At 51.3% G+C, this 21,346-nt stretch overlaps 1 protein-coding gene across 4 annotated transcripts in view; it reads right to left on the bottom strand.

Annotated features, from left to right (window-relative positions):
* The window catches only part of Zc3h7b (zinc finger CCCH-type containing 7B), a 55,354-nt gene that overhangs the window by 17,322 nt on the left and 16,686 nt on the right, over positions 1-21,346 (bottom strand). For 2 of the 4 annotated variants that reach the window (XM_047548948.1, XM_047548950.1), the window contains exons 2-11: positions 14,221-14,279; positions 11,741-11,774; positions 11,411-11,608; positions 10,261-10,419; positions 6,076-6,156; positions 5,216-5,272; positions 2,369-2,411; positions 1,621-1,814; positions 990-1,311; positions 64-122 (exon numbers count right to left, since the gene is read on the bottom strand). In XM_047548948.1, coding sequence (XP_047404904.1) covers positions 64-122; positions 990-1,311; positions 1,621-1,814; positions 2,369-2,411; positions 5,216-5,272; positions 6,076-6,156; positions 10,261-10,419; positions 11,411-11,608; positions 11,741-11,774; positions 14,221-14,273 — 1,200 coding nt within the window. In that variant the 5' untranslated portion in view covers positions 14,274-14,279. The remainder of the gene's footprint in view (positions 1-63; positions 123-989; positions 1,312-1,620; positions 1,815-2,368; positions 2,412-5,215; positions 5,273-6,075; positions 6,157-10,260; positions 10,420-11,410; positions 11,609-11,740; positions 11,775-14,220; positions 14,280-21,346) is intronic. The other 2 variants (XM_047548951.1, XM_047548949.1) reach the window with 2 other exon arrangements.

The following is a 21,346-nucleotide window of genomic DNA, read 5'->3' as shown; positions in this document are numbered from 1 at the left end:
TCCTTCCCCCAACCCCCAGGGGGATGAAAGGCCTGGTCTTGAAGTCCCATCCAAGTTACTCACCGAGGGGGCTGGTTTCTGAGTACTGCTTGGGGGGCGGTGGTCCTGTGAGTTGTTCTCCTCTGGACGGGGAGAAGACACAGCAGTCACTTGCCCTGGTACTAAGGGCATGGGGGACCGACCCGCAGGCCACACATCCTCTTCTAATCTGGCCCATCTGTGGACTCTGCCCTCCTCTTTATTCTCACAGCACAGCCCTGGGGCAAAGAGGCTGCAGCCTCTTGTGCCTCCCAACCCCTTGCTTAAGCCTTCTCGGGCTCCCCGCTGCTGCTGGAGAAAGCCTGAGCTCTCGGCTTGGCTCACAGCTCTAGACCCTGTTCTACCCATGCTTCCCTCAGGCCCCCTATTCTGATCATTGGCCAGCCCCTGACCCCTCCACCTTGCAAAGCCTGGGCCTCTGCACCCTCTGCCCAGATGAGGACCTTATCCAACACCTGGCCCTACCATCGCTTCCTCCTGGAGTTCTCCCTCGGCCTCTCTGTGCTCCTCCCTCCCTGTAAATCTCAGTTGTAAGTGCCCTGGACTAGTCTGGACTACTCTGAAAGCTAGCCTGCCAAGGCCCAGACCGGTCAGTTTCCTCTAACACCCAGAGTGGTGCTGAGGGAGTCTGTGGTCTTGTACTTTGCCCCCAGCCTCAGAGCCCTGGGGGGCTGGGCAGAGAGCAACAGACTGGGATGAGGGAGCCTGAATTATCGAAGCTCTGCTGATTGATCTTGAAGGAGACACCCAGCCTGAGGCTCAGATCCACACAGTATTGAGCACCGCAGAGACACAGCCACACACACACGTGGCACTGGACTGCGACAGGTGAGAGGCCTGGGTCTGCAACTTAGATACAATCCCCCTCTGCTCTCCAGAAATCAGAGACATGCTGGCACTTCACAGCTGTGGTGCTGGGGAAGGGGAGAACGTGCCCACCCAGGCCTCACCCATGAAGGAGTCGGGCTTTTCCAGGGAGCCTCGGGCAGACCCGAAGCTGTCGAGGGCGTCCAGCCGGGTCTCTGAGTATGGCAGCAGGTCCAGGGGGTCCAGCGTGGGGCCTGGGGGGTCGAGGGCATCCAGCACAGAGGCAGCCAGCTTCTTGGAGGGGTCCATGACGAGGCCAAAGGAGGCAGGGGGCAGTGGGCTGGAGACGGGGATGGAGCCGCCCACCACAGGTGGCAGCAGCGGGGTCCCACCAGGGAACACGGGTATCAGCTGGGGCAACTCACTAGGCACACCACTGCCAGGCAGGCCACCCTGGACCAGAGACTGCGAGATAGGGACAGAGGCAGGGGTCAGCAGGGAATATGACTGCCTAGCCCTGGACAGAACCGTGCACTCCAGGAAGCAGCCAGCTGCAACTCTCTGCCGCTCGGGTTCAATCTGCCTATGAGGTGGAGCTCGACCCTTCTTGGGGGACATTCTGCAGCTTTGTGTCTGTTCTGCCAAGTCCCTCCTGAGGCCTCTGTTTCCCCAGCTGTGACATGGAGATGGAAGTCTTCCCTCTACCCCTCATGGGACAATGGGGTCCCAAGTAGGAGATGGGCTCTGGGAACAGGAGGTGGCAGTGTGACTCACCAATGAGTCCAGGAGGGTGTCCAGCTCTGGACCAAAGACATCGCCATCTGAGAAGTCATCCAGGCTCTCAGTGCTGGGGAGGGTCCTGCTGCTGCTGTCCAGGGGGGCCAGCAGGTCCAGCACGTGAGGGAACAGAGGCATTGTGGGAGGGGAAGGGAGCAGGGCTGGGGAGCCTCGCAGGTCCACGTAGCAGTCTGTGGGGTGGGTGGACTCAGTAGCTGCAGGGGTGCAGCTTGATGGGAGTGGGGAAGGAGGTCCCGGGATGATCATCCAACTCCTATCCTCCCCTCCTCATGTGACCCTGTCTCCTTATTGCCCGCCCCTAGGGCAGAGGCCTGTGATGACCAAGGAAGGCATCCTGGGGGCAGGGGTTCAGTCCTACAGCATCTCTCAATGGCCTTGGTTCCACCTGAATATCTCCCATCCTCACCTCTGGGGTCAGTAGTGCCCTTTCTCCACTTATAAGGTGGAACCCTTTCTGGAAGCCAATGAGGAGGAGAGGGGCCAGGAGGCCTCTGGAAGCAGTGGGTGCCTGCGGGGGCAGGCCTGGAGTGAGGGGCAGAGGGCAGCTGGAGAGGAGCTCTTCTGCCCAGAGGAGAGCCAACCTTCAACCCTCTACTTCCTCTCCTCTGGAGCCCTATCTGCAGGGCAGGGATGGGAAGGGGACTGACTCTTCTGACTTCCCAGGGACCTTGGGAACAGGAGCTAGGCCCCATTGCAACCCCGTCCTCTTGATCAGGGATACTACCTGTTTCAATGTCATCTATGGAGCCCAGTCCATTGGAAGTTCCCTGTGGAGAAGTACATCAGTCAGGCAGGGGACACAGGCTGGGAAGGCATAGCCTGGCACCCCGAGTGGCTCTGCTGATGGCCGAGGGTCTAGGGTGGGTGTCAAACACTGATCACATGCTGGACTTGCGGAGGTCTAGTCAGCAGTCAGACAGGTTCTGGCTAGGAGTGGGTGGGGTGGGGTCAGACAAGGCTCACAGGTGTACCTCTTGGCAGCAGTGACCCAGGGGATAGGATCTAACATCTGAGCCTCAACTTTCCCACCTGTCAAAGGGTAGGGTCTTCACCCTAGGCAGGGTGGTGAGGATTTTACCAAGCCCTCCACATCTCACCACAGATGGTCTGCAGTTCAAAGACAAAAGTGTCCACCTCCCCAGGGACAGACCTAGCCTCCTAGGAAGCAGAGAGGGACAATCACTGGAGGCAGGATCCCAGTACACTGTGGCCTTTCTGTTGGAGGGAAGGCTGGACCCCAGTCTGCTCCCTGGCTTGGCCAAGTCCTTGCCTGCTCTGGGCTTGTTTTTTTATTTATAAAATGAGGACACACAGCCACCATCCTCCTGGGATAGTTATGAAGATGAACTGACCTGATGTCTATGAGACCTCAGAGCAGCGCCTGGCACACAGGAAGTGCTTTCTCAGAGTTCACTAGATCAGAACGTGCATGTTCAGGGAGCACCACCAGGAGGCTGGCGTGGGTGCCTAGGTCACCAGCCTCCACACTCCATCCCTGATGGCCACGCTCTGCTTTGTCTCGACCTTCAGGCCACGCATGGCACAAGTCATTCCTCTACTCTGAACATCCTCCCCTTCTTCTCTGGGTCCTTCATGGTTCTGCTGAAGTCTTGCTTCCCTGGTGAGGCCCTGGGGGGCCCCTGCCTTCTGCATGTTCCTGGGAAGGGCAGGCAAGGCCCAGGCCCTCACCATTACCACCCCTCCCAGGGTCAACAGTAGCAATGACAACAAGATTACCCAGCGCCTGCCTCCTGCCAGGCCCCAGCCAACACTCCTCCCCACTACTGTTTAGCATTTGGCCAGGGCGCTCTGCAAGCTGTTGTCCCACAGCACAGCGGGGAGGGGGGCCGCTGGGGCTCTCAGATCAGAGGGGGTTGTCTGACTAGGGCCTGCCCGAGGCCTGTGCTCTCTCCCAGTACCCCTGCCCCGCCTGCCCACAGAGCACATAGCAAAACGTGCACTTCAGTCCCCCTGGGTGTGTTTGCTCATCACAGATAAGCTGCATAAACCAAAGCCCTGACACTGAGTCAGAGAGCGGCTTTTCTCATGTTAAGTATACAAAATATTCAAGGAGGGGGAAGAAGTACCAGATGAACACCTTTAGGGCAGCTGTGATTCTTCCTGTTTGGCACTGCCTGTGGCTCCCCAGGCCCTGCAGGGCAAAGTCGCCCACCAGCCCTCCCACCTACCATCTCACCCTGGCCTGGTTCTCTGGGCTTCTCTTCCTGCCCCTTTGCACAGAATCCCTGCTGGTATGTTCACTTAGCAGCAAGGATTTACGGAGCCCATCTCTCCGGGAGTCACAGGGTTGGGAGCTTTCACACATGACTCACTGTAATCCTAGAACTGCCAGTAAAGATAAGGGAGCTGAGGCCCTGAGAGGTGGCGCAGCCACCTCAGATAAGAGGCGCACTCAGGTGGGGGGGGGTGGCGCATGCCTATAATCCCAGAGGCTCGGGAGGTTGAAACAGGAGGATTGAGAGTTCAAAGCCAGCCTCAGCAAAAAGCGAGGTACTAAGCAACTCAGTGAAACCCTGTCTCTAAATAAAAATACAAAATAGGGCTGAGGAGGTGGCTCAGTGGTCGAGTGCTCTGAGTTCAATCCCTGGTACCCAAAAAAGAAAAATAAAAGGGCGCACTCAGGTTCTGAATCTCAACGCCTCCAGATGCAGAGGCCAGGCTCTTCTGGACCCCCTGGGGAGGAACTGGACTCGTAGTCTGGGGCAGGACCCCTCTCTCCTGACCCTAGGCAGTTGCCCTGGGTGTGAGCGCTGTTCCCTCTTCTCTACCTGTCTGAAACCTGCTCCCCTGGCTCTGGGGATGAACTGGCTTGATATATGAAGAGCTCAGAACCCCACCTGGCACACGGGAAGTGCTTTCCAGTGTTCATTAGATCAACACACACACCTCCTGAACAAGGCTGCCTTGAATTCATGTCATCCTTGCCCCTTGTTCCCCACACTCCAGGAGGCAGCTCTCAAGTAGAGCCTGGGCCCTGCAGGGCCTTTGTCTGTCTCCTGCATCCCAAGAACTGCCTGCAGGTACAGCCCAGCCACACTACTTCTTGGTGCACATTGGAGCCGCCTGCAGGGATCCTAGCCGACCACACTCACATGTGTGTACACAATCTACAGGACACCAAGGTCTGTGCAGGAAGAGTATGCAACCTTGTACGTCCTCAGATCACTCTGTGTGTGTGTGTGTGTGTGTGTGTGTGTGTGTGTGTGTGTGTGTGCGCGCGCACGCGCGCGCACATCACACTGAGGTACAGCTAACCTGGTCTTCTTTGTGGTGCATGCCACTCTGCTTGGGCATCTCACAGACCTCCCTAAGTGACCAGCCCTGACCTCTGTGGATGTGGGAGGGGCCTGAGAAAGGTTTGGCAGGGGCTGAAGGGTCTAGTAGCAGGCATGGTACCATCTGTGGTCCAGTGGCTGCAGACAAACAAGACATCACACTGCCTGAAGCTGTCTACACCCCAAAGAGGAAATCTAAAGCTCTCACAAAGGATGAACCAAGACAGTTTGGTATAGGGGTGGGGAGGAGACTTGGGGTCCTGGCCCCATCCTACCTGATCTGCCACGCCAGCTGCAGTGCCATTACTGAGCAGAGAAAAGGTTTCCAATTCCTGCCAGGGATTGGAGAGAGGTGGGAAGAGATCAAGATCCTGGGAAGATGCTCAGCATCCTGCCAGCCAGGGCAACAGAGAGGCCCTGACATAGGCTGCTGGGGTCTACAGTGCCATCTGAGGTTCCTTGTTCCCAGTCCTGCCACAATCACCTACCCTGTCTACTGGGTCAGATTTGGTGTTTTCTTCTTCCAGTCTCAACCTGGGCAAAGACCCCGCCATGTGCAAGCTCCTGCTGTGTGTCAGGCACTGAGCTAGGTACCATCTCAAACATTTCCTCTAAAGTGGGCACAATTACCCCTGTCTTCCAGATATGGAAACAAGGTAGAGAAAAATGAACTGACTTGCTCAGGTCATGGTAGAGACTCGAGCCATTTGCTCTCCTGGGTGCTGCAGCATCCTGGCACCTGTAGGTGCCAAATGAATGAATGTGGATACAAAAAAGCCAAACAGATCCTGGCACTTCAGATAGGTACCACACCGGGTTATTTGAGAACACAGGGCGAAGGACGCCAGTGTCAACTGAGGTCATCTCCAGAGTAGCTAAAGTCAGTCAGGGCAGGTGGGGAGCATGTTTTAACAGCTGGTGCCTAAGTTGAGCTGGGGGCCGTGGCTGTTCTTTCCTCTTCCACAAGGTCTTAGCACTCATTCCAGGACTTTCAGCCAACAGGAAGGAAAGATCACCTGCTGTCACTTGCTCTGTCCTCACCTAGCCCTGGTCACCTCACCCACTTCCCAGTGGTGCCTGATCCTTCCTGCATCCCTCATCTGTTCCTGGAGCCCAGAGACCAGAGCCCACCTACCTGGGGCCTCTTATACGCCTTCCGTACTCGCAGCCCGAGCTTCTGAGCCAGCTCCTGACCCAGCTGAGTGACGCTTTCATCCTGGGGGAGATAAGACACAGGACACCCAGTGGGTCAGAATGCCTGGGCCCACAGAGCTGTGCTACTGGACACCTCATGGAGCCCTGAAAGGGGGACCACAGTTAGCCGATGTCTCAGACAAGAAAGTGAGGCCCTGGGAGGTGAGGCTGGCTTTCTAAGTCACACACCGTAGGGAGCTGTGGGGCTGCAACCTTGAAATCTTGCTTTTATATTTTCTTTTATCTGGGGGAGAGCAAAGGAATAATTTGGCTTCCACTTTACTATATTCTATGTTAATTATCCTTTTATCTTTGAGACAGAGTCTTGCTGTGTTGCCTGGCTGGACTCCAACCCCTGGGTTCCAGTGATCCTCCTGCCTCAGCCTCCAGAGTAGTTGGAACTGCAGGCTGCATCACCACACCAGGCTGTTGTTTGTGCTGAGAATTTAACCCAGTGGCACTTTACCACTAAGCTACATCTCCAGTCCCCCCACTTTTTTTTCCAGTCCCTTTAAATTTGAGAAAAGATCTTGGACTGGGGATGTGGCCCAGTCATAGAGTACCTGTCTGGCATGTGCCAGACCTTGGATTCCATACCCAGCACCACAGGGAGGGAGAGAGGGAGGGAAGGAAGGAAGAAAGGAAGGAAGGAAGAAGGAAAGAAGGATAGAAAAAGAAAAAGAGGCAGGATCTTGCTAAGTTGCTGAGTCCAGCTGGGAACATGTGGCTCTCCTGCCTCAGCCTCCTGAGTTACTGGGATTACAGGTATACTCCACTATGCTTGACTCAAACTATATTTTATTTTTTATTTTTTGCAGGGGCAATACTAGGGATTAACCCAGAAGTGCTTTAACACTGAGACACAACCTCGCTCCTTTTTATTTTTTATTTTGAAACAGGGTCTTGTTAGGTTGTTACTAAGTCACTGAGGCTGACCTTAAATTTGTGATCCTTCTACTTCAGCCTCCTGAGTCACGAGGATCACAGGCATGTGCCGCCATGCATGGTTCAAACCATGCTATGTGATTTTAATTTTAATATTATCTTTGTATTTCATTTTTTCTCCTTTTCCTTCCTTCCCTTCTTTCCCTTCCCTTCCCCTTCCTCCCTCCCTCCCTCCCTTCCTCCCTTCCTTCATTCCTTCCTTCCTTCTTTCTTTTTTTGGTGTTGGGAATGGAACCCAGGGCCATGTACATGCTAGGTAAGTGCTCTGCCACTGAGCTACATCCATAACCCTTATGTGTTTTTCTTCTTCTTCTTCTTCTTCTTCTTCTTCTTCTTTTTTTTTTGTGGTCCTAGGGATTGAACCCAGGAACTCTTTGCCACTAAACTATATCCCCAGCCCTTTTTATTTTGAGACAGGGTTTTGCTAAGTTGCCCAAGCTAGCCTCAAACTTTCAATCCTGCTGCCTTAGACTCCCAAGTAACTGGGATCACAGGTGTGCACCACCATGCCCAGTCCCAGCCTTATCTATTTCTAAAATTCAGCAAGTAAGAGCAAACTGTAGAAAGTGAACTGTTAGAGTGAGTGTAAGTGCTCCCTGATCACTCCGGCCCTCGCCTCTGGTTCCTCCCCAAGGGAACCATGCTTTGTGGGTCTGATACATTTCCCTGCAGATCTTTTCTAGGAGTGTATGCATCCAAACCTGTGAAGAATGCTGTCTTCTTTTGTGGGGCTTTTCTCTTCCATTTATGTATGTGTGTATGTATGTAAGTGGAATCATATACCAATTGTTCTACAACTTGTTTGTCCTAGACAGGGCCTGTGACCTTTGGCAAGTGACGTGTTTCACACATAGGGTTCCCAGGAGGTCCCAAGGAGGAAGGACATGTAAGGTTCTGAATAGCACCTAGCCACAGTGAGTGATGGATAAGCATAGCCACTCTTCCCTCCCCCTGCAGGCTGTATTGCTTAATGTGCATTGTGTGCCAGCCATAAGCTATGTCATGACAGCACCAAGGTGCACATGGCAGACAGGCCTCATGGTGTGTCCAGACCAATAGGGAAGATCAATCTGTCAAGAAAGAAATGGGTTACCTTGCACTATGCTCCAGGCCAGGCAGGGCCAGGGGTGCTGTATCACTGTGCGTGTTTGTCCCTTTCCCTCTCCTGATGGCCAAGTTCTGGATCTGAGCCACCTCTAGTCCCAATGCCCATCATGATTCAGGTACTCAGTATTTGCCCAGTAAATACCAGAATAGGGAGGAATTCCCTAATACAAAATAAGGCGTCCTGGGCTGGGATACTTCTGAAGGCAATTTCCAAACCCTCATTGGGGCTTCTTTACCTACAGGATGGAGCTGCCCTACCCCCCTCAGCAGTGCACTCCCCACAAGACCTAGCTGTAGGTCTTCTGTGGATGCTATAAAATGCTATAGGGATCAGGGGATGATTGTCACGAAGAAACATTCTTTTTTCTTTTACACTACTGGGGATTGCGACCAGGGCCTGGAACATACTAGACAAATGCTCTTTCACTGAGCTACATTTCTAGCTCAAGAAACATTCTTATTAGGCAACTAAGCAGAATCGGGGAAGCATCAAGTATAATAACATCTACTGTGTCCTGAACAGTAGATGTCCTGGTGCAAGATTTTCTAATTTTAGCCTCAGTACATCCCTATGATGCATTGTATATTATCAGTCCCATTTTACAGGGGCGCAAACCAAGGCTCCAGGAGGTTGTCATGGCCAAGGAGACACAGCTAAGAGTGGAAGACACAAGAATAAACTCAACCTCAGGCCCACTGTCCAGCACTGACATCCTTGACCACCATGCACACTGCCTGCCCTCTTCGGGAACTGCTCAAACCCCACCTCCTCCAGGGAGCCTTCCAGGCAGCTCCTATCCTCTCCCCCTTCCTGGGCAGCATCTGAACTTTTCCAAGCTCCTTAACAGTCACTATTTCAGGAAGGGCATTATATCGACATAGAACTGAGGCAAGAAATGCTTTGTCCAGCCAGGCACAGGGGCACACACCTGTAATCCCAGCAGCTTGGGAGCCTGAGGCAGGAGGAACACAAGTTCAAAGCCAGTCTCAGCAATTTAGCAAGATCCTAAGCAATTCAGAGAGACCCTGTTTCTAAAGAAAATACAAAAAAGGGCTGGGGATGTGGCTCAGCGGTTAAGTATGGGTTCAATCCCCAGTAATAAAAACAAGAAAAGAAATGCTTGGTTTAAAGTGGGTACAATAAGCAACTTAGTAAGACCTGGTCTCAAAATAAACAATAAAAAGGGCTGGGCATGTAGCTCAGTGCTAAAGTGCCCTGGGTTCAATCTGTTCAGGAACAGAGCTGGAGAGGTCCTGGGAAAAAGGCCACATTCAGACACTGAGCAGGGGCATTTGTGTATACAGCCTACAGGCTGCGGTGGGCACTGGCAGGACACTGGGGGACAAGGCAGAACCAGGCCTAGACCCCAGGGCTGTTCTAATTTGTCATCTGAATGCTGTGGGTCCTTGAAGGGCATAGATCTGTCCCTGTATGGGCACTTTGTAATGAATGAATGGGAAGGGGACACGTGTCCAGCTGAGTGTGGGTGGGGCCATCTCACAGCCTCAGTACTGGCCATTCCCACTGCTGCTTCCCTACCTCTGACAACCAGGGCCCAGCACATATGGCCCAGCATATATTATATGGCACAATCATCACAGCATCCCTGGACACAGTGTAGAGGTCAGAAGCCCAGACTAAAATCAGACTGCTGGGGCCCAGATCTCAGATCTACTACCCTGAGCTGTTGTGATTTCGGGAGTGCTCCTTTCTCTCTGTGTCTCTATCCCTTTACCTTTAAAGTGGGTACAATAAGCAACTTAGTAAGACCTGGTCTCAAAATAAACAATAAAAAGGGCTGGGCGTGTAGCTCAGTGCTGAAGTGCCCTGGGTACAATACTCAGTACAAAAAAAGTGTATGGACCGTAAGAGCAGGGTTGTCACACGGATTCGGTGAGTTAAAACCCATAATGCAGTTTTAGTAGTGCCTGGCACCAATCAGAACTCAGAGATGATGGCCAGCATTCCTATCAGTGTCTGCAACTCCGTGTCACAGAGGACGCCGAGACTCAGTGAGAGGTGGAGGCTGGGCCTACCTGAGGGCAAGAGCAGAGGCTTGGAGTCGGGACTCACGTGTGGCAGGGCCAGGGAGCACCGGCTGCTGCACTCGTAGGCCTCCTTGTGGCGCCCCAGCTCGTTGAGGGCACGCGCCTTGCGGAACAGCGCCCGGATGCTCTGGCTGTCCAGGAGCAGCGCCTTCTCGCTGTCCTCCAGTGCTTTCTCATACAGGCCCTGTGGGAGAGGAGTGGGAGACCCACCAGTCAGCACCTGCCCCGGGCTCCTGCCCACACCTAGGACTGGAGAGCAGCCTTCCCTCCCTGCAGAGCGGGAGCTGGGACAGGACTGGGCTCAGGAATGGAGCTGGAGAGGTCTCGGGGAAAAGGCCACATTCAGACACTGAGCAGGGGCATTTGTGTATTCAGCCTACAGGCTGCAGTGGGCACTGGCAGGACTGCAGGGACGGGCTGCAGGTTGCACAGTGCTGAACCTGGTCCTCCCACACGTATTTGCACATCTGCCCTCAGTTTAAATCCTTAAAGCCCAAGAGTAGCACCTCTGAGAAGTGAAATCCTGGGGCAGCTCTGCACAAAGAACAGAGTGCGAAGGGCCAGATCCTCAGGCATCCAGAGATGCACTGATCCAGAAAAGCTGGCTGAATTGCAGAAGTCTCCCTGGGCCCTCTGCAAGTCTGCAGCAGAGCTTCCCACAGGACCTGAACAGCAGCTGAGCCAGAGTAGGAGTGGGCTAGGGAAGAGGAGGAGCTTAGGGAGAGTGACGAAGCTGGGAGGTTGAAGTGGGGCAGGTCCAGTGTCACCTGGAGATTCAAACTCAATTCATCTGGGGCAGGGCTAGGGCATCAGTACCATGCTTTAAGAACTTTTTATTATGCATCCATATTCTTTTTTTTTTTTTGGAGCTGGGGGTCTTGCTATGTTGCCCAGGCTAATCCTGAACACTGGGCTCAAGGGATCCTCCTGTCTCATCCTCCTAAGTAGCTGGGAGTACAGGCCACCTGGCTTATCTGTTTTCTAAAGTTCTCCAGGTGAGTCTGTTGTGCAACTGGGACTGAGGGCCTCAGGAATAGACAGGGAGAGTCAGACAGGGGGAGGTGGAGGAGGCCAGCCCCAGGTCTACAGGCTCACTGGGTGCAGGACTGGCCTGGAGGGCATGCAGGGGGCCATGATAAGCAATAGGGCAGCGGGCAGGGGGATTCCAGGCTCACCATGGTGAAGTAGCAGGCAGCCCTGTTGACATGCAGTTTGCACAGCAGCTCCTGGGGCAGGGCCACCTGGTCAGAGGCGGCGTAGTCAGCCACGTTCAGCCCCTCCATGTACTGCACCAGGGCCTGCTTATAGTCCTTCTCCCGAAACAGGTCATTGCCCTCAGCGAACAGATTCTGCACCAGCTTGAGCAGGAAGGCCTGTCCAGGGCAGGGGGCACAGGGGCTCAGGGGCTTTTCTCCATCCAGCTCTGGCCCCGGTCCCCCTGCCCTGCCCTCTTCCCTGGACAGGTTCGCCCTTCACCTTCATCCAACCCAGCAGCTGACACTCACCTCATACTCTTCTTGCTTTAGGGGTAGTGTTGACCTGGCAAAAAGAGAGGGACACAGGTCTGTGTGAGCCCAGCCTCACGGAGGCTCCAGGGCTGGAGCTACAGGCCTGAGGTCGTACCAGGAGGGGGCTTCTTCAACACGGACCTCAGTTACCTTGTGGGCTGGGGTGAGGGGACAGCATTCAGGCTGTCCGATTCTGAGGGAAGGACTTGTATTTTTCCCAGGGCCCAACAGTCAGACTCTCCCAGGTGCAGACACTGAGAAAGGGCAGACCAGTGCCAGCAGCAGGCCTGGCTCAGCAGCAGTCCTCTGACTGAAACCAGCCCTCTCCCAGTAAGAGAGCACATGCTCCAAGTCTCTCCAAGTTACATGGGTGGGAGAGTCGAGGCGGGGCCTGGGGGCCCCCACCTTGGAAAGGGAAGAGGAGGAAAAGCAGTCTGGCCAAGGCAGGGCCAATGGCAGCTCCAGCTGCAGCTCAAGGCCTGAAGGAGGGGACGGCACAGGAGCTCCCGCAGAAATTTCCACCTGGACTGGGGATATAGTTCAGTGGGTAGAGTGCTTGCCTGTCAAGCATAAGGCCCTGGGTTCGATCCCCAGCACTGCAAACAAACAAACAAACAAAAACCACCTATACTGGGATAGGGAATGACCACACTCTTCCCAAACCAAACCTGCATCCTCAGGCCCACAGGAGGTGGGGAACCCACCTCGGACCCCCTTGCTAAGCACATGGAGTACACATGTATGAAAACGTCAGGGAGCAGGCAAAGCCAGCGAGACAGATCTGAACAGGAGCAGGTCCTGCGGTGCTGTCCTGCACAGCCATGCCTCAAGAGACCAACAGGGGGGCCCTGCAGGCTGCTCCACTGCTGAGCCTCCCCCCTTGGAAAAGGGAGGAGGTCAGAACAAGAGTTTACCCCAAGCACCCCCAAATCCCCTCAACCCTCACAGGGACCCTATTGAGAAGTGGCACTGTCTCATTTCAGGGGCAAGGAAACCATACAGGAAGCAGAGAACTGGGACAAGGATCAGCTCTACAGAAATCAGTGACTGAGGCGGACAGGATTCTGGGGGTTGAACCCAGGGGCACTACCACTGCACTACACCCTCCACCCTTACTGTTCTTTTTATTTTGAAACAGGGTCTCACTACATTCTCGAGGCTGGCCTTGAACTTGGTATCTTCCTGCCTCAGCCCCTCAAGCTGCTGGGATTATAGGGGTGTGCCACCGTGTCTGGCTCACAAGAATCCTCTTACAGAAAACAGCAGTTGCAAAGCTCACCGTGTTCACCAGGCCAGCCTCTGAATAAATTTGAACACTTCATGAAAATCAAACAGTTGCTCCCCTGAATGTCAAGACCTGCCCCAGAGATGAGTACAGCAGAGGCCTCCGCTCTGATGCCCGAGAGTGAGGAGGCCATGCCCCTCGGCTGTAGGATGCATTATCTACAGCCTGGGGCGGGGGCACACAAAGGGCCCCTTTGGGAAGGAGCCAGGAGTTGTGACGTATGGTGTTGACATAAACCCTCACTTTATGAGAGCAACGTGGACTGACTGTTTGAAAAGGGGCCCGGTTTGTGGTGACATTGTGGTGACAACGTGGGTGAGGAAAGGCAGGGAGTACTTTGTAAATCCATGTGAGGGAACAAAACCCAGGAGTCTATAAGGGTTTACAGAGGCAAATTCCAATTTTATGGGAACTCTAAGAAAAAGAACACGAAATTTTGAACATAGAATTGCTAGGGTGCATGTGTCTCCAGGCCCTCAGGAAAGGCCCAAGCAAGTGAGGGCCCCCGAAGCCTACGCTTCATTATTGTCATAATAAACAAGTCCCTGAGGATCTATTTAAGAGAGACAAAAGAAAAGGTTAGTAAAAACACTTTGTCTATAAAGAAAAAAAAGAAAAAACAACCATGGCATCCGGGTGCTGGGAGCATTTAATGGAAACACATGGGTGTGGGAGTCAGCTAGACCTGGCTTCGAATGCCATCACTCGATAACTGCATGACCTTAAATTTCTTAGCTTCTCTAGGCCTCAGCTTTCTCATCTGCAAAATGGAAATAAAGTGACCTACTTTGCTGGGCTGTTGTAAAGATTAAAAAGATGATGGACAGATCTACAGGGCCCAGCACAGAGCCTGAGAGACAGTAAGAGCTCAAAACATGGGAACCATTGATCTGTTAGAGGACGATTGCAGGAGTGTAAGAGAATGCACCGGCGTGTTGCGTGCAGACGTGGCGGGTGAGGGTGGAGTAACGTACTGGACAAGAAGGGCAGGTAGCAAGGAGCAGGGAGCATGTGCCTGTGGAGCCACAGCCTCTGCCTGGCCAGCCCCTTCCCAGCTCACCCACCTTCCCACACCCCGAAACACACACACAGGAGCCTGACCCGCAGGGGCTCAGCCAGCAGGAAACAGGAGAGCAGGAGAGAGCGTGGCTTCCTGAGGACCTGCCCTGCCCACCACCTGCCACACGCTTACTGAATGAACTGCAGTCCCTTCTCGATGTCCGCCTTCCGTTTCTGCCTCTCCATCAGTCTCTGCAGGAGAGAGCACAGTACGTCAGTCAGAGGCAGGGGCCTGGTCACTGCCGCCCCCACGCCACCGAGCCGGCCGTAAGTGGGCGCTCTCTTACTCCACTCGTCCCACTTTGCAGGTGGGAAGGGGGTCTGAAGGGCGATGCCGATCTCAGGGCCTACCTGCCCCACCTGGGTAGACCACGCAGCCACCCTTTACACCCACGTCCCACTGGGCATGCACGGCGCTCTCTGAGAGCGGGGTTGTGTGGAGACCACCATGCACAGCTTGGGCAATAATGCTGCCCCGCACGCCTCAGGTTCACAGGAAAAACCGTGTTTTGACTTCCAACTGAGCAGTCTGCGCTGCTCCCAGTGAGATGCAACACAGAAAATGCAAAATGATGGGCAATGATTACACCAGTGACTGCCGGCGTGGGGCCCTGCACTGGGAACAGGAACCTTATCCATTCAGCAGTGCCACCAGAGAGGTGTCATTTCATCCCCCTTCCCCAAGAGCTGCGGGGGTTCCGGCCTCGTCTGAACCCAGGAGGTGCTTCCTCTCACAACCCCCAGCAGCCCCTCCACACACACTGATGACACCTGATGCAGGCAGCCAGGGTGCACATGTCCTGTGGGCCCAGGTTTCTCCCTCCCTCCCCAGCACACCTGCGGCTGCCCAGTCCTCACCACAAGGTACGGTGCATGCGAGGCCCAGGCCCAGCAGGTCTGGGGATGCCAGGGGTGATTGTGACACGGTCACTGCCCCCGGGGAGCTTTTCATCTGGCAATGAAGTCAGTGCTCGCCGTTTAGGAGAACCAGCATGTGTCTACTACATACCTGATACATACATACAGCCCCTGGAGGGGCTGCGGGTGAAGGCTCTGAACTCAGACTGCCTGGGTGTGATCCCAGCATTCACACTTCCTGTGTGACTGTGGGTCTCAGTGTCCCCAGGGGGACACTGGCCCGAGAGTTCAGGAGGTGACAGGTGCAACAAGAGTGAAAAAATATGTCACCCAACACTTTTCCTCCCTCTTGCAAAACACTCTGCATGCGATTCTTGGGTTAGACGCACAGGTCATGTGTGTCCTGATGGAGGGGACAGCAGCAATGGCCCTGGCCACTTGGTCTTTCTCTCTGTCCTCAGCTTCCCTGTCTACCAAATAAGTCCCTCATGCCCCTCGCCTGCACTCCAGGCCCCAGCCTCCACAGGACTGGGTGCTCCTCTGCCTCCTGGCCTCTGCTCTCCCAGTTTCTCCATGCTCCTTTCCATCCCACAAACGAAGTTCCCTCCCCCTGCAAAGTCTTCTGCTCCACCAGAACCTCGTGATCCCTCCCGGGACCCCATCGTGCAGTCACTCCTCTGATCTGGGAATCTCAGGGCCATAGATGGGTCACAACAGTCCTTGCCCTGGGAGTCACCAGTGTCTCCTGGCACTGGAGGGGGAAGCTGCAGGCGGGCAGAGGCTTCTGCAGGTCAGACCACAGGCAACACAGGCCCGGCCAGGACTCATGCCACCAAGTCCTGCATTTCTGTTTTTGGGTCGTGGTGCTGGAGATGGTACCCAGGGTCTCGGGCAGGTTAGGTCAGTGATCTACCGTGAAGCCACACCCCAGCCCCACCCTCTTGACTGGGGTCACAGTCCAGTGTCCCTCCCCACCACCTAGCAGTGTGGCCTGCCTCCAGACAACCTGACCAACCAGTCCCCTCAAATACAGCATGGGGGTCTTTCAAACCCACAAATCAGACCCTGCCAGCCTCCTGCTCCCCCTTGAGCCCCTGACGACTCTCCTTAGCTGATCCAGGTTCCCCTACACCTTCCCCCGCTCTCACTACCAGGCAGCAACCGTCCTACTCTCAGCAGCATGGTTCCCAGAAAACCAGAGAGGTAGGGAGAAACACATCCACATCCGTCCTCAGTCCTCAGGTCCGAGAAGACTTGACAGTTACAAACTGCCTATAACTACCCAGAGCAGAAATCCCCAAGAAGTCTGAACCTAAGGTAAAGGAACAAACATTCCCTGCTCCTCACATGCCCAGTCACTTACCCACTTCTCTGACCTCCTTTGTTGAGTGGCTGTGTGACCCTGAGCAAGTTACTCTGCTTCTCTGAGCTAGTTTCCTGCTCTGTATAAGGAAGAGGACAAACAACTCCCACTGGCAGGATCAGCACATAGGACACTCATTTCAGACCTGGTATACAGCAGGTACTTAACAGTGGCTAATCAGTAGATCAGAATTCCTGTGCTGGACATTCAGTTCAACATTTGCTACACGCAAATGAGAAAGCTGGGGTCCCTGCCTCCCAGCCAGGCCTCACAACCTAATCAGAGACAGGAAGACGGCGGGCATGGAACTAGGGATTGAACCCAGGACGCTTTACCATTGAGCTACATCCCCAGGCGTTTTTGTTTTTTAGACAGGGTCTCGCTAAGTTGTTTAGGGCCTTGCTAATTGCTGAGGTTGTCCTTGAATTTGCGTTCCTTCTGCCTCAGTGTGAGAAATAAAGTCTGGTGGTTTGTTTTTTCAAAATCTAGTATTCTGCCTTGATTGGATTCAACTGTAGCCCTTCCTTCCCTTTTGCCCGGCCTAATTCTAGAATTAGCCAATCCAGAGATTGTGCCCCCAGTTCTTCTTCGCGGGAGCTAGGGGCAGTACCCTGTAGGGATGAGTGTTGGCTGGCTGCGGGCCCAGGAGTGCTTGATTTATTTCCTTTGGGAGCGCACACTTTTGCAGAAGTCAAGTCTGCCTTGCCCACCCACTTCCAAGCACGCGTTTGACTTCTTGGCCCTTCATTATTTCTAACAATTTTGGTACCTATTGCAGGGCTCCATAGGTTGCCCAGAGATCGCAGGGGCCTCCCTCCTCAGAGGAGACCCATCCGCTGCCTTGTTGGGGTGTCCTTGGAACCAGGGAGGAAACTGCCATCACTGAGGTTGACCAAGGACCCCAAATCCGAAGAGGATGGAAGTGGATTAGCAACACAGGTAAAGGGCCCAGGCAAGTCCCGCGGCAACCAGGCAAACTATGCATACAGCAAGGTAGGCAAACCTCTCCTCCGGCCGAGGGAATACTATTTTGGCTGGTTGGGCCATTACAGGGTTAGGAAAACGGGATGGGGGTCTGCAAGCAATCCCTATTAAGTGGGATTGAGCATACAGGGGCATAAGTTATGCAAGAAATCCCACAAAAGGGGGACTGGGTATTTGGTAAAGTCCCAGGGTGTATAAGAGACCTCCAGTTAGGGGGACTGAACACACAGAGGTTGGGGGAAAACAAAAAGTTAAATAATGCACAAGGAGAAATTAAATTGCAGGAACCTACCAAAAACGGGGAATAAAAAGTCTAAGTCTAAGGACAGTAAGAACAATGGCAAGAGTCCACATGTGCAAATATTTTCCTGTAAAGAGAGCTGAACCAGAAAATAAACAGTGGCAATAGTGGAAGTAAGTCTGCCCCATGAAAGATGCATGGCCATCCAAATCTTTGACTCTAGTGGCCACCAGGGCTGGCAAATTGTTCTCTTTAATATTCCCAACAACACAAGCCCTTCATGTCTGGATCAGACTAAAAATATATGATAGGTTCTATTTTATTCTGTGTAGTGTACGCCTGTCCATATCATGTCCATGGTACCAAAACTGGCTTACAGATAAATGAGTACTCAGATTTAAAACTTTAACAAAAAGGGTCAATCTAAATTGGAAAGAATGAGGATGCCCGTAACTAAACCACACGTTTTTCTACGTGGCCAAATTACTGAAAGCTCGATTTTGTCCCCCATGCATTAACGGGGACACAATTTTTTAAAAGGGGAGAGGCCCAAAAGATTCCAGTCCCAGAGGTTATTCAGGGAAAACAAAAGGTTTTTAGAGTCAAGGGCTCCAACCAGGTGTTTCCAATAGAGGAACTGCAATTCATCTGTTAATTTGGGAGATTACCATTTCAAGTTTAAGATAGCTCCTTTCTAGGTTTTAACCTAAAAAGGTTACTAAGAATTAAAATTCTAACAGATGTAATTCTATATGCATGCAAAAAGTTTCAGCTTTTTTTAAAAAAATATATTTTTAGTTGTTATGAACCTTTGTTTTATTTATTTCTTTATATATGGTGCTGAGAATCAAACCCAGTGCTTCACACATGCTAGGCAAGTGCTCTACCACTGAGCCCCAACCCCAGCCCTCAGCTGTGTTTTCATTAAAGTGCTGTAAAGAGTCAAGTATCTCATCTCATGTAAACAAATGTTACTCCTTTAATGAAGCGATAGAACTCTCATGATGGGATGAAAGGTTTTTCCACTTGGGTGTTCTAGTCAGGGGACCTCCAGCTTCTAGAGAAAGGCTTTGATCAGAGTCCATATGGAAGAGACATTAAAAAGTGTTGGGGGGAAAAAAAAAAAAAGTGTTGGGGGGCTGGGGAGATAGCTCAGTTGGTAGAGTGCTGGCCTCGAAAGCATAAGGCCCTGGGTTCAATCCCCAGCACTGCAAAAAAAAAAAAAAAAAAAAAAAAGTGTCAGGCTGATGAGTGGAATCTATGTTGTGCAGGCACTGGGACAATACCAAGGATATTGGCTGGGTGCATGATTTGCTAATCAACTGCCCGGTTAGCCTTTGAATCTATTTTTTCTATAACTTTCATTTAGGTCCACCCCCCACCTCCATCTTCCTGCTGCTCTGGTCTTTCTGCTAGCCCATCTTGTTGGGAGGGAACAGAGAATAAAACCTGCTGGCTGCCGAGAACTTAATGAATTTCAACACTAAAAGAAAGTTATAGATGTACAAATACATTTATAAAAATTAGAAGGTAAAAGAAATGTTTCTGGATGAGAACATATTTTTGTATGGTAAAATAATAGTCCTGTTCCTAAGTCCAAGGTGAAAGAGGACAAACCCAAGGACTTAAACAAGTTGTAGAATGTCTAAGCTGCAGAAGTTTAGGAAAGGTAAATCTCAAAAAGGTCGCATACGTGACTAAACTGGCTATAAGTAGCACCGTCAGTTATTCAAATTTTAATGTACTGATAGGAAGCAAAGTCTGAGCTCTTATCTATCAGGATAATTTTCTTGTGTTGTTAGGTTTTATTACTCAGGGTAACCAAGTGTTAAAGGAATTAGGGTTTGTTCAACTTTGGTTAAAAAAAACCCAACTTTTGTTTTAGGTTATTCCCCTACCCTACGGATTCTAAACTTTTCTTTAAAAATTAAACTTGGTTAATATTAAGGACATCAATGTATTGTGGCTGTTACTGGCTTCTTTGTATATTAGATGTAATCATGGCCTTCAAGTAAAATGTAAAAGCTTAGGACAGCGTTTTACCAAGCTGATGTTCTCCAAGCTAAAATTGTCTGCAGCAGTAGTCTCTTTCTGACTTATACAGAAATAACAAACTTAATTGGGGATTTATGAATGTTATTTAATATTTTGTAACTGGATAAAAATAGCTTGTCATCAATAAGTGATATATAAAATTTTGTGTTACTCTTTACACTGGGATGAAAATTTAAGTATATTTTTGGAAGGTCATAAGGAGAGCCTAATTTATTTAAAGATTAACAATATGAAAGATGGAAACATTTTGCCACTTTTCCCCCCCCCCCCACATAAGGAAAGTTAAGAGGGGCAGGGGTAGTAGATCAGTGGTAGAGCGCTTGCCTAGCACACGTGAAGCCCTGGGTTCGATTCTCAGCACCACATAAAAATAAAATAAAGATGTTGTGTCCACCTACAACTAAAAAAAAATTATTAAAAAAGAAAGAAAGAAAGGGCCATGGTGGTGCACGCCTGTAATCCCAGAGGCTCCGGAATCTGAAGCAGGAGGATCACAAGTTCAAAGCCAGCTTTTCTCCTTGGCCCTTGTACTTCCTTGACTTTAGTCTCCAAGTTTTTGGGTGGAAACACCCAGCAAAAGAGAGGTGCTAAGCAACTCAGTGAGACCCTGTCTCTAAATAAAATACAAAGTAGGGATGGGGATGTGGCTCAGTGGTCGAGTGCCCCAGTACCCCCCCCCCAAAAAAAAGTAATGAACTCTCATTTTTTGTTTGATTCACGTTTTAGATGTAATCTTGTATTGTGTTATATGTCAAAAGCCCTATCTTACCTCAGTCTGCCTCTCACACTACTCCATATTAGGATGCCTCCAAAGTAAGCTAAATTTAAGTTTATTCAAAGTTGTGTTAAAAAGATAGATTTTTATTGTAAAGATTACTATGATCTCAAAATAACCAAGGGATATAATACAAAACTAAGTAAAGGATTGGGTAAATTATAAAAGACATGTAATATTACCAGAGTTTTTAAAAGAAAGTAAAATTTGTAGTCTTGTTATTGAGTTGATACATTTATGGATCTTTATGGAGGCAAAACATATAAATGTTATAGAAATTGTTTCTTGGTTCAAAGCTATTATACAAACTGAGTATTTTTGGTCTTGTTAATTTCATTTTGTATTTTCATATAGAACTTCATAACTTTTGCTTGTTAATGTTTTGACAAAGTATTTCTTCTAATAGGACAACCTGAGAAATTTTAAAATAAGCCATCCCCTATGGGACTCCTACTGTAAGACTGATGAAACTGGCCTGCTGGGTGTTTCAACCCAAAAAGTTGGAGACTAAAGTCAAGGAAGTACAAGGGCCAAGGAGAAAAGCAGCCAATATTTGACTCTTGCCCTCTGGGGTCAGCTAGGATCTAGGGCTGGGGATATGGCTCAGTGGTCCAATGCCTCTGAGTTCAATCCCGGCACCAACCCCCCCAAAAAAAGAAGTTCCCCAAATGGGGCAAATTTGAATTGGGCTTTGAAGGGTTAATAGGAGTTGGTTTGTTGGTATCAGAGAGTGGAGACTGACAATGGGCTGCATGTGAGTTTTTTTTGTTTGTTTGTTTGTTTGTTTTTTGGTGCTGGGGATCGAACCCAGGGCCTTATGCTTACAAGGCAAGCATGCTACCGACTGAGCTATCTCCCCAGCCCCTGCATGTGAGTTTTGAAATCACTATCCTCTCCCATGTTTGTCTGAAGATCTTGGGGCTGGGCCACATGAGGGCCCACATTTGAGAGATGGAAAGTGAATCTCAAAGAGGTCATAATAC

The sequence above is a fragment of the Sciurus carolinensis genome, chromosome 4, assembly GCF_902686445.1.
Source record: "Sciurus carolinensis chromosome 4, mSciCar1.2, whole genome shotgun sequence".
In the NCBI taxonomy this organism is placed as follows: domain Eukaryota; kingdom Metazoa; phylum Chordata; class Mammalia; order Rodentia; family Sciuridae; genus Sciurus; species Sciurus carolinensis.
This window is presented reverse-complemented; position numbering and strand designations above follow the sequence as displayed.